This window comes from Micrasema longulum, unplaced genomic scaffold, assembly GCF_059751315.1.
Source record: "Micrasema longulum isolate JH-2025_06_02 unplaced genomic scaffold, ASM5975131v1 h1tg000869l, whole genome shotgun sequence".
In the NCBI taxonomy this organism is placed as follows: domain Eukaryota; kingdom Metazoa; phylum Arthropoda; class Insecta; order Trichoptera; family Brachycentridae; genus Micrasema; species Micrasema longulum.
The window spans coordinates 229,188-242,044 of NW_028278061.1; the positions used below are offsets into that span (position 1 = coordinate 229,188).

Below are 12,857 nucleotides of genomic sequence, written 5' to 3' on the forward strand. Positions count from 1 at the left end.
GCGTACAGAAGGCAACTGACAGTAAGATTACTCATTTTCGCTCCCACATCCATACTTTTCAATTCTCTCATACATTTATCCATGTATATGTTGAATAACCACGGTGACATTACACATCCCTGTTTGACTCCTTTAGGGATGTCAAACCAGGAAGTTAATGACCCATTTACCCTTACACACGCTACACTATCTTTGTACAAGGAAGCAATAGCGCGGACAAGGTTGTCACTCACTCCATACTCCGATAGAACCATCCATAATTTTTTCCTATCAACTCGATCAAATGCTTTTTGCAAATCAACAAAAGCGCAAAAAAGCTTCTGGTTTTTCGCCAAAAACTTTTCTGTCATATTGCGTAATGCAAATATTTGATCCATACATCCTCTACCATTCATAAATCCACTCTGTACATCCCATACTTTCTCCTTGGTCACGTTTCTTACTCTTTCTATCAGTATTCTTCCATACATTTTGCCGACAGCGCTCAGAAGACTGATAGCTCTGTAATTCCCACACTCCACCTTAGAACCCTTTCCCTTGTATAACGGCATAACAACTGCCCTCCTCCAATCAGGTGGAGTCCTTTCCTCCTTGAGACACAAGTTAAAAAGTTTATGTAGCCATGTGAGAATTAATTTGCCACCCGACTTAATAAACTCTGCTGCAATACAGTCATACCCTTGCGCTTTACCTGTTGCTGTTAACATAAATATATTACAACAGAGATGAAGAACATTTTAGAGAAGGTAATATAGAAGTCTAGGCATTTACGGGGCTTATGACCTGTCATTTTTTCATTTAATTTTTTTTTTTTTTTACAATAAAAATAAGTGGTAAAACAGAGTATCAAAAAAATAAAGCATGATTACATAACAATGAAATACATATTAATAGTAAAAATAGTAAAAAAAGTTAAAGAGCTGAAACCTCTATTTAACTTCACAAACATCAACAGATGAAAGAATTGAAGGAATATAGATGTTCAAATATGGGCAGAATGGTGAATGTTACACAGTGTGTAAAGTGGCCACTTAAACCGGCCATTGACAGGTCATAAGCCCTGTAGATGCCGAGACTTCTATATTACTACTAGTAATATGTTAACAAATATTTAAGGTAAATTTTAAGTGAAGCCTGGGTGTTTAGTGCTGTAATTGAATGTAGTTATATAGAAAGCAGCCAGACCCCAATTTTGAAAAAATTAGATATTAATGTCATAAGATGTAAAAACAGCCAGACCGCTTTCATAAAAAAAAACTGTGTTAATCAGCTTCTGAAAATGGTGTCGATTACAAAGACAGCATTTTTTAATTTGCTAAAAACACCCACAGCATTAGAAAAAACTTACATTGAAACTGGTCAAATACATAATTAGATTCTTGTTTGTCATTTATTATATAAATAAAACACGAGTGATACTTTAATCCACAAATTTGGAATATCCAGTGACCGGTTTCATCGCTTTCGCGACATCTTCGAGACTGGTATCTTTACTGAAGAGTTAAATGTATTTATACAGAACAGAGGTAAGGATAGATAATTCAAAGTTATATGTAAGTAAATTCAATGAAGTTATTTTTATCTTAAGGATCATTATCAACAAATTTTCTTTGGGTTAACTAATGAATTGATATAATGCTAAATTTGTGGATTAAAGTATCACTCGTGTTTTATTTAAATAATAAATTACAGTGAACTTCCATCAAGAATTTTCACTTACAAACTTAAATGACTTGTTTGTCATATAAAAAAAAATGTTTTCATTGTTCATCATTTTTTAAAGTCAAAAACATTCTAATTGTTGTGTAGACTTGATTATTCAGTCCTTTCACAACAATGCTATTATCTCAGTTCCACTTTTCCATGGCTGGCTGCTTTCTGCATATCTACGTTCGATCGGGCCACCTGGCCGGTTGTGGTGCAAAACCTCATCCTCACCTGGAGAGTGCCTCTATGATGGCTGCGGGGGTGTCGGGGTCCGGCCGAAGGGGGGGGGACATCACGTGTCCGGCAGCATGGCGAAAGCAAACATTTTTACACTGGGTTCCTTCACAATAACTGGGGTCAGAATGGGCAATGGTCGTGTACGGTGCAGCCTGCCTGACTCCGCGACACTTAGAATCTGCGCTATGCTAATCTTTTCAGCTAAGAAGGATATGAAATATATCCGTTTAAATCTTTTTTTTTTTAATTCGATCAATTTCACAGATCAGAAATGCTTCTACGTTTAGTAAGGGAAGTTAAACTATGAAAGGAAGAAGAGTCTTCATACGAGTCAAATAATAACTATAAATTTGTTTTTCAAAAGGGACATGATTGAATTTGGCGAGAGAAAAGGAGACGGGTGTAGGAATTAATTTTTACTGTTACACATAATCGAGAACGGCCTAACCGATCAAACTAAGCCAAAAAAATATATATATTTATAAACCCTTACGGATAACATACATTTGACAGAATTTTTTAACTTTTTTAAATTCATATTCTACTGTTAACTAACTAACTAACTAACCATCATGCCATTTCCCCGGAGGGGTAGGCAGAGAGGATAGAACGCCACACCACTCTGTCCTGGCACACTTCCTTTGCTTCCTTCACATTCATACATCTTCTCATGCACGCACGTCGATTATTCCGACTTTTCACATGACCACTTTCAAGAATCTGTTGTACTTGATCATGCCATGTCTTTCTCGGCCTTCCTCGACTTCTACAGCCAGACACATTCGCATCATAAATCTTTTTAGCCGTTCTTTCATCATTCATTCGCTCCACATGACCGAACCATCGCAAAATACCTTTCTTAATTTTGTCGATAATGCTTAACTCAGCCTTGCATTCTGCTCTAATTTCGACATTAGGGCACCTATCATACATTGTTTTTCCGCACATTCGCCTGAGGGATCGTATTTATAAATGTAAAATGTAATAATGTATAAAGTATCAACGATGTGTATAAACTTAATATATATGTAAATGTATTTATAAAATATAATATAAATATGTATGTGCGAATATATATGTGTGAGAATGTATGGTTATGAATGCATTACAAGTGCCCCGACTCAACACGGATTTTCTAGCGAGTCGGAGCAAGTTCACAGACATGGGTCGTTCCTGATTGTGTCGCTATAAACTGTGTCTCTGTCCTTAATAAATGTATGTATAATGTAATTAATAAATAAATAATTTTACATTGATCAATTTGTACCATCTCTAACGCTTTTGCAAAATGATGTAACCTTGCAAGAACGTCGTTAATAATTAGGTTTATTTTAGTTTTAAAGCTGATTATACATATTAATTTTGATTTATATTTCAAGCATTGTATTAAAAAAATAAATTAACACGCCAGATACAAATGATTTTTCGTGCGTCAATATAAATAACTCCTTTGACGTTACTACAAAGTTATGTCGTCACTTTTTCTGACAACCGTCATTCTGATCATGTTGAATTTTGAGGACTATAGAATCCGCTTATTGTAATAACTATGGGACCTGTAACTTTTTATTATTGATACTATTTAGGAGAGGATAAAAAAAACATTTCTAAGCCAAAATTTTAGTAACGACGCAACATTATGATAATGATGCAGATCAAAATATTTTAAAATTAATATATATTTGTGAGGTTAAATCAAATACCTAACTTAAATACGAAATGTTGGAACCTCTCTTCTAAAGCTGAATTGCTAATCTATTTCTGTCTAGTGTGCAGAGATTGTAAAAAGTAATATATATATATATCTTTGGAGCATAAAATAATACCAAATACATAAATAAATCATATGAAAAATGGACAGACAATGTTAGGACAAAGAAATATAATATGCCATGCATGCAAAGAAAAGTTATTATCCACGGTGTTTCGGGGGAAGACCGCGAAACTTCAAAGGAACATTCCTCACGGAATACTTAAAAACAAACCCTAATTTAAAAAAAAATAAAAAAATGGAGACAATCCTTAATGTCTCGGACTAGCATCCCTTCCACAATATATATGAATTTATATATAAAAACGGAAAAAAGATATAAAAAATAAAAATATGCATCATAAATAACACAGATAGCTAATCTATATAAGATGGACCTTTCAGCATTGTGAATAAAAGCACCCAGAGTTGCATTTCAAAGGATTTACATTTTTAAACAGTTCAAATATAACATTTCAGTTTTTATTCATAAAATAATAAAAAAAAAAGGTAAAATCAGACTATTACGAGGAGAAAAATAGAGCCTTAAAACTCATTGTAGAAGGGATTGATCTTTTTCGTATTTCGATATGTTTAATTACAAATAATTTAAATACAATTTGATTCAATTTAAAATGGTAAATCCAATGAAATAAAATTATTACATAATATTGCTGCTTCCGTGAAATTTGCTGTGTGGATTAATTTCATTAAACATAAAAATAATTACCAGTTTATTTACTTAAATCGACGTTGCGCCGGCAATTTCTGTCAAGTAACATTATATTTTTTTTAAAGATATTTTTTTGTTGATAGCAAAAAGGAAAAATACGTAATTTTATATTGAAAAAATAATGAAGTATTATTTGTTGAAACAAAATTGCGCAATCTTGATAAATTAAAATTACTTTTTGAAAAAGAAAAATCACTCAACCGATATTACCGGCACAACGACAAAATACATTTATAATGAAATTGAATTTGCGTTGTTTTCTGTTTCTCTTGAACAGTTTTGCCAAAAATATATCGTCGCCTTAACCGTTAGAATGCTACGCGGCGCAAAAGCGCAGCGATCGTTTGTATCGAAAATTGCGGCGCAGCGCAAAAGCGCTGCGAGTTTCAGTGTGTTTTCGGTGCTCCGCGGGAGTGCACGCACGCTAACCTCGCACTTTATGTTTAATAAACATTAATAAACAATTAACATTTTATCTTTATAATGCAAAAATAATTAATAAAATTGATTGATATTTGTCTAAGTTAGTGTTTTATTTGACACCATTATTTTTTCCTCTAAATTAATCAATATGTGTATAGCAATTTTCATTTATTTTTGCCAAAATTGCTTAGCACTAAAACGGTTAATTTGAATACAATGTAAGTCACTTTTTGCGTATGCAGATAATTGGTGGAATTCCAAATTAAAATTCGGTAAGGTATCCCAAATAAAACGCCTTCATTGGATTTGATTATACTTTAATTATTATAAAATATATGTGACGCGTTTTGTCTTGTTAAGACATTGTCAAACTAACTTAAATATTTACAAAGTATCCTTATGTACTAACAATAATTACTGTTTAGTGATATAGGTGCATAATAGTGACATCTATCTCCCTTTGTTAACCATGGAGTTGAAACAGTGTTTGATTTATTTAGTTTTTTATTGCTTACTTCTTGGTATGAACACTTGACCAATTCACTACTATACTCTATTTTTTATAAATTTATTGATATTGTTTTAACTTTGCTGGAATTTCTCTCATCCATGCGCTTTGTAGCTGCACGATGATTGGTTATCTAGCTTTCATATATCAACTTTAAAATACCTTAATTTTGTAAACGGGGTCTAGAATTTCAATCGTCGATGCGCTTAGTAGCAGCAAGGCGTGTTGTAATCTTACTCCTTTTCACTATTCATATTATTATTATTTTGTAATACACTAAATTTATTTGTCAATTTTTAAAATGTGTAAATGGGGGCTAAAGTTCTAACTGTCTATGCGCTCTGTAGCTGCAAGACGTCCTGTAATCTAGCTCCTATCTATTATAATTTTTGATTGATCTTAATTGAAAACGAGGAACTAGCTAACTAAATTTAAAAGCTTCAATTAAATTAACTTAACAATAGAATCACCATGTAAAGCGCCCTTGAGGTATTTTATTACGGAAATGGCGCTATATAAGTTATCCATAATTAATTAATTAATTTAATAGTTTATGGCGGTATTTAACAAGTATAGCACCCGCTTTTTCCCTATACATTTTTTCGCATATTGTTATCCGTTTCTTACGAGATAGTTACTTATTTAATTATTATGGATAACTTATATAGCGCCATTTTCGTAATAAAATACCTCAAGGGCGCTTTATATTTATAATTTATTTTGTTGTCACGTGCTACGGATTTATTCAAATGATTTAGAGAACAAGTGGGTTTTAAGTTTTTCCGAAACATCACTTCACTTTCACAGCCTCGCACCTCTGCTGGGAGAGCATTCCATGCCATAGGGCCTGCGACCGCAAATGCGCGTAAAATGCCAAATTTAGTGCACTGTTTGCGTAGAGGTATAATAACTTTTCCTCTCGCCGTAGACGTAGCTGATCTAAGCGTGAGACGCCTGTCAGCTAGTTCATCTGGAATGCATAGTTCCCTTAGATATTCCGGAGCCGAGTTGTGCAGTGACTTATACATAAGCCAACAGAGTTTGTATTCGACCCTCTGTGGAAAACGTAGCCAGTGTAGTTCCCAAGGTAGTGGAGTGATATGACTGAACTTAGTATAAACAACTCCTCTAACATATGGTAAAGGTTTGCATATCCGGCCGCATTCCAATGCGATGCCTCCAGCCACCCGCGCTTACCGCAGGCCCCGCGAGACCCCTAAATTTATCATCCCCCCCTCGATTTTGGCCTTTATAAGGCGGATTTCTAGCCCAGAAGTCAGAGTATTCCGGGTCGTCCTCTAACCCTTCTGCTTACCCAACTTCTTGGTACTTTTTGGTAAGGACACCCACTCGGGGCTCTCCTAGCGAACCAGCTTGCTTTCCTTTTTTGGAACTCTTCGGCACTAGGCTACGCCCTGGCTCTCATCCCGTACAGTCATATTATACTGTCAACCCTTGCTAACCCAGTTGCTTGATTAATCGAGATCCTAGTAATTGATCCCGAGTACCTACTCAGTGAAGTACGAATGCTGGCTGTTCGGCCCTTTCGCTAACTTCATCACATTACTAGGAAGAGCTAGTTCGGTTGTCCGAGGCACACACGTGTTTTGGCCACCCGGAACCCGAGATCACCCCCTGTTGTGAACAACAATTCCGCTGCCTCTCAATCTGTAAAATCAGTGCTCGTCAACCCGTGTAACCAACGATATTGTATTGAGTTAATTTCCTAGTGCTTGTACTGCATGTAAAGTATGAACTGAATCAATAAATATCTTTGAAATATAACCAGACGCGTTATACAAGTAGTTTATTGAGGATTTTTATATAGACCAAGAAAAAAAACCTAATGAATAATCAGTATAACTTAATTTATTTTAATTACGTTACTTTTCTTGGTCCATATTAAAATCCTTAATACTTGTTAAATACCCCCCCCCCCCTCATAAACCATTAACACTATTCTGCATTCATAAGAAAGAAGGACGCATCCAACATTTTTTTCGAAAATGAGTTAAATACATATTCGGAATCAGGAAAAAAATACGCATCTACTAAAAATACATATTTCTTTCTAAAATAACCACAACCCTATTATTTTCACTAATAAATGAGACTTAACTGCAAAAAATATCGAAGATTACTAAATACAAAAGGCTGTTCTGACTTATATAATTATAAAAGACTGATTGAAATACTTATTTTTTCTTCCATTCCGTTTTTAAAAACATCTAAAATGAATGTACATACTAGTTTTTAATTAAATTGAAGATCTGCTGGTAATTTCGAAGCTAATTGATTGTTAAGTCGGCGTTACTATTTTGAAAAGCAGTAAATGGCCAGTAACGTCTTTTTTATTTAGTTGAGTGGAATCTATTGGCATATTAACATTAAAAAAGAAAGACGTTCACTTAATTACTAAATAAAAAGAGCGTTTCTAGCTAGAAACGTCTTTTCATTGCAGTAGAACATATTTTTTTGTATTTTTTTTACTAAAAAGAAGATGAAAATGTTAATTTTTAAACATATAACGTAAAATTTATTAACATTAATATAAATTCCGTTAGGGAAAACCATATTACATACTGTTGCATAATAATATACTTAATTTTTGAAGTATTTTTCACACAGCGAATTTTTCAATCTCCGAGTTACAAAATATTTATTTTCTCCGTTTTTTTTAAATGTAGAAACGTCATTCTCTCTTACGACGGCAGTATTATGCACCTATATCATTAATCAACAATTATTGTTAGTATATAAGCAAACTTTGTAAATATTTAAGTTAGTTTGATAATGTCCTAACAAGACGAAATGCGTCACACATATTAAAAAAAATAGAAGGAGAATTAAATCCAATAAAAGGATTCTATTTTGGATACAATGTCAGTCACTAAACGATAATTTTACAGGAAACGATAAAAACTTTATAAATCAGTAATTTTGTATGATACATAAGAGGTTTTTTTTGCCAAATGTTTTTTTTTTAAGGTGTACATGATTTTAAAGTACTTTATTCAAACAAATGTAAACTACTGTACCAATCACTGATCTTAAACGTGTTTTTTTAATGTGTTTTATCTCTTTTCTGTCGACATTCTTTTCGTTCAAATGACAGAGATGCTGTTTTGAATGGTAAAAAATATTCAATAATAATCTGAAATAAATAAAATAATTACTTATCTTGTATTCAAATTGAGGTGACAGCGATATAGCTTGTTTCGAAGGCGCAAAGCAACGAAGCGACGGTAGACGAAACACAATAAAACATATATAGCAAAGGCTTATCGACAGTTTTGATATGCAGTTTGCAGTCCTTCCGGAAGAAGTGGCTCATTGCAAACTTGATTTTACGCGTCTTCTAGTATATTATAGTTCTATGGTGTAAACATTTGTAAGTTAAATTATTTAAACAAAAAAAATAAGTGTGAAGTGTAAAATGTGCTATTCGTAAAGATGCACGGCTACAATGCGATCATTGCATTTTTTCAATTTTCAAGATATTTTTGCCTTTTATCTTCCTGAATGAGTCCAATCTCGTCAGTAGCCTCGATCGTCAACCTTTTAATACACATGACGCGCCTTGAGCCCTCAAAAATGATGACACTTAACTGATACCCAAACGCTCAGTGATGCCCAACGCGTATTTCGCCGTCTTTGACCGCCAGCCGGGTGTGACGTGAGCTTGACGTTTAGAATCGAAACCAAAATACATGCTTGTGTCGTGAAAACGTATAAAAACCGTTCGAAAAATAATGAGATAACATTTCACCGGGAAGTATATGTTAAGAAGCTTTAAATAATCAATATCCAAATATAATAATTATTTATTTTAAATGTCAAACTACGCCTAGCGGGACAAAAACGAAGCTCTTCTTTTTAACAGGGATGCACTTGTAAGAACATGGTTTTAAAAATACAATATATGTGATTTAACATTATTTAAGCGTTCCGAAAAATCCGGGTAAAAAAAATAAACTGGTAGAAATTAAATGAATTTAAGAGAATCTGATTGGGATCCATCAAAAATGAATGTTGTTTGGAATTAAAAAACAAACAAACAAAAAATTGGGAATCCTCCCAGATTTTGTAGAATAAGCATACTCGTCAACGTAGCGCTGTAGTTCAATCACAAATAACTATCAGCGTGCTAATAAGCGACGTGATAACAATTTCTCACGATGGTTGTTTATCGTATTCGTAATCATAATGGAATATCCGTGAACACCTAATATTAAATGTCAAAATATTTACGTTTCGCGACGTATAATCCGGCCGCGTAATCACATATTTGAATTTCACCGGTATAAATATGGAAAATATCCCAAAACTGCTTTTCTAAATTATTAATTAATTATTTATCATGGCTATTTATTGCATTAAGCCTGCGGTTGGCAACCCAAATGTCAAGAAAAGCAGTCGCCATGGTAATTGTAATTAAATTTTCAATTTTTTGGATTAGATACTCCTTACTATTTTGCGAATGCAATATATTGTATTATTTTTATAGTAAACGCCGATTTATCGCCAGTGAATTGTATTTATTTACGAGGAAAACAAAAAACAAAACGACACGAGCGTTGACTTAGAGGTTACACACGCGTTGACTTATGACTGCGATAACTTAAGTATATTTACTATCGTTCATTGTGATTGCTCAAATGCTTAGCATGTTTTTAAGCACGGCGATAGTTATTTGTGATTAAGCTACTGGTATAAATAAACAAGCTCGGTAACCATAAGTACGTTTTCGTATCACTACTTTTAAAAGTATTTTACTCTGTAGGGAACGTCTATGTGTATTAATAGGCCAATGGTCCCGATCAACTCCACATACATAAAATTTGACAAAATCAATACACGGGTAAATAGCTTTTATTGGAAAACAGAAGTTGCTATATTCGTAGTAAATAAATATACCTGGTGTAGGGATTGAACCCTGTAATTTAAGTGATGCCATATTGTGTTAGAAATAATTATTACTGTAAGATGTGCCTTTGGTGATAATTAGGACAGTGTATTGATAAATTTGAACTCACAATCTTTTGATTTCGATCCCATAACTTTCCAACGAAAAGCAATTGAAAATGAATTAGTTAAATATATTATAATATTTACTCGCATATATTTTTTAAATTATCAGATCATGATTGGATAAGATATGGTAATTTGAAAATATCCATGTTATTGAAATGTTTGTATTTGTCTTCTGTGTATCTTAATTTTGAGAATCAATTAAAGATAATTTTTAGCAATTTATGACATAAACAATTAAAGTTGTATTTTTAATCTGTATTTATCTGTACTTTACCTTATTCAAGCTGTAAAAACTTTTATAAAAGGAAAAGTATTTGCAATAATCAAAATCTTTAGCTTATCAAACAAGATAGAAAATAATACATACCATAAATGAGACCCATCATAAATGATGTATTATATTACATACCAAAAATGATATGTTATTTTTAAAAAATCCACTTGAGACAGGCTAACTTTTCAAAGGTTTTGATATTGCCGTAATAAGCAAAATGATGCATATCACATATGATACTCATCACAAATGAAACATCATTGAATGTGTATAACACATAAGTATTTTTATTATTTAAGTTTGCAAGCTTTATCTACCCATTAAAAAGCAGCCGTTATTGAAAATTAATTATGTGTATTTATGTAGGTACATATTTTAAATATTTTTTTAAGCCCATACTTTGATTAATTCTTCTTTTGACCAGTCTGTTTTTTGGTTGGCTGGAACATATTACTTTTGGCGACAAGTCGATCAAGGTGCATATATTTTTGTACTTGAAGATTTTAATTAATAAAAAATACATATCATGAATGATACACATCATGAATGATACACATCATAAATGATACACATCATAAATGATACACATCATAAATAATTATATACATAATAAATTATCTTCTTCATGTATGATACCCTCCGTATAGTGTAAAAGCTAAGACATTTGACTCACGCATGGAAGGATCCGGGTTCTATTCCCGGTGAGAACGCAAAAAAGTTAAATGTGATTTTTATCAAGCTTGGGTGTTCTGTACTGTAATTCCCTCTGTATTCAAATTCAATTGGACTTCTTAAAAAAATATGCAAATCACAAATGATACACACTACAAATGATAAAAACCAGTAATGAAACATATTATAATTATAACGGACTCAGTATTGATGTAGACATTTTTAACTGCACGTTGCATTTGTACAGAAAATTTCTTCATGGGGTCGATTATTTGGGATAGTTGCTGAATGTACATCTTGAGTGGTTTATGCTATGTATATGTGCCACATGTAATGTATATGTTTGTGTATGTGCGTTCATGTGTGTGCGTGGATGGCTCGGAGTGTACATTCGGTATTTTTATTTATTTTAATTTAATACCTCCATGGAAAACGCAAATGTCAACAATTATCCTTTTCTCACTTAAAATTCTTATTTATTTTTTATTTTTTGTCACATTTAATGTTTATATCTTTTTAATTTATGAAAACTTAATTGGTCTTTTTATGTTAAAAAATTGTTGTTCTTAGTACTTATTTTGTATGACTGTATGTTTTCTAAATAAAATAAAATAAAATAAAATAAAAAAAAATAAAATATCATAAATGATACAAAACACAAATGATACATATCATAAATGATGTATATGAGAAATGATACATATCATAAATGAAACTTTTAAGTTGATCTTGACCATAATAATTCCAATGAAGGACTAAACTTCCAGCCGGACAGAACAACGATGATTTTCCCAATGAATCGGCTCAGCACTTGCTGCTGTTGGAGGCATGCTGTTAGAGGCATGTTAGCGGACGTCCACACAACGCGTGAATAGTAAATAACGCTTTTACCGTCTGTCCCGACCGTGGCCGCCAGGGTCTCCCCAAACACGGGCTTGTTCTGCCCGCGGCGCCGCGCGTCCGTCAGCGCCTTCACGGCGGACTTGGACATCATGTGGACGATGTACAAGGGCGTCTGGGCCTGGAAACACAGAGACGTGACATCAGATCGGCCGTCATACGAAGAAAGGCTGACCAACAAAATGAATAAACCATCACGCCGTTTCACTCCTCTTGAAAATGGATAGCGAGTCTCCGAAGATCATCCTTAATTTACTTAAATTATTTTTTTACTTCGAAACTTATTCCAATTAAAGTACCTGGTTTGCAATAACGCAAGCTCTGTTTACGGCTTCTGCTTCGACCTCTTCATTTCTAGACAGCTCGTGGCCTTCAGGTCCGGTGACTCCCTTAGAGGCCAGCTTTTCCACATTCTTGGCTATGATGTGACCATTCTCTGCATGAACCTGGAGACAGAATTCATAAAAACAAAAATTGGATTAAATTTATTTATGAAAGAAACAAAGTATTATATCTGTTCTGATTTTCATAGTTGAGGAGTAATTAAAGCATATTTTTAATCCACACAATGGTATTTCAATGCGTAGCGTCTCATCTGATCACGGCGGCCTCCGTGGTG

At 33.3% G+C, this 12,857-nt stretch overlaps 1 protein-coding gene across 3 annotated transcripts in view; it reads right to left on the minus strand.

Annotated features, from left to right (window-relative positions):
- CRMP (Collapsin Response Mediator Protein) overlaps positions 1–12,857 on the minus strand; it is a 98,651-nt gene that overhangs the window by 11,461 nt on the left and 74,333 nt on the right. The window contains exons 6-8 of one of the 3 annotated variants that reach the window (XM_088231292.1): positions 12,538–12,684; positions 12,230–12,359; positions 1,939–1,960 (exon numbers count right to left, since the gene is read on the minus strand). In XM_088231292.1, the coding sequence (XP_088087418.1) occupies positions 1,939–1,960; positions 12,230–12,359; positions 12,538–12,684 (299 nt within the window). Of the gene's footprint in view, positions 1–1,938; positions 2,048–12,229; positions 12,360–12,537; positions 12,685–12,857 lie in introns of all 3 variants that reach the window. The other 2 variants (XM_088231291.1, XR_015823170.1) reach the window with 2 other exon arrangements.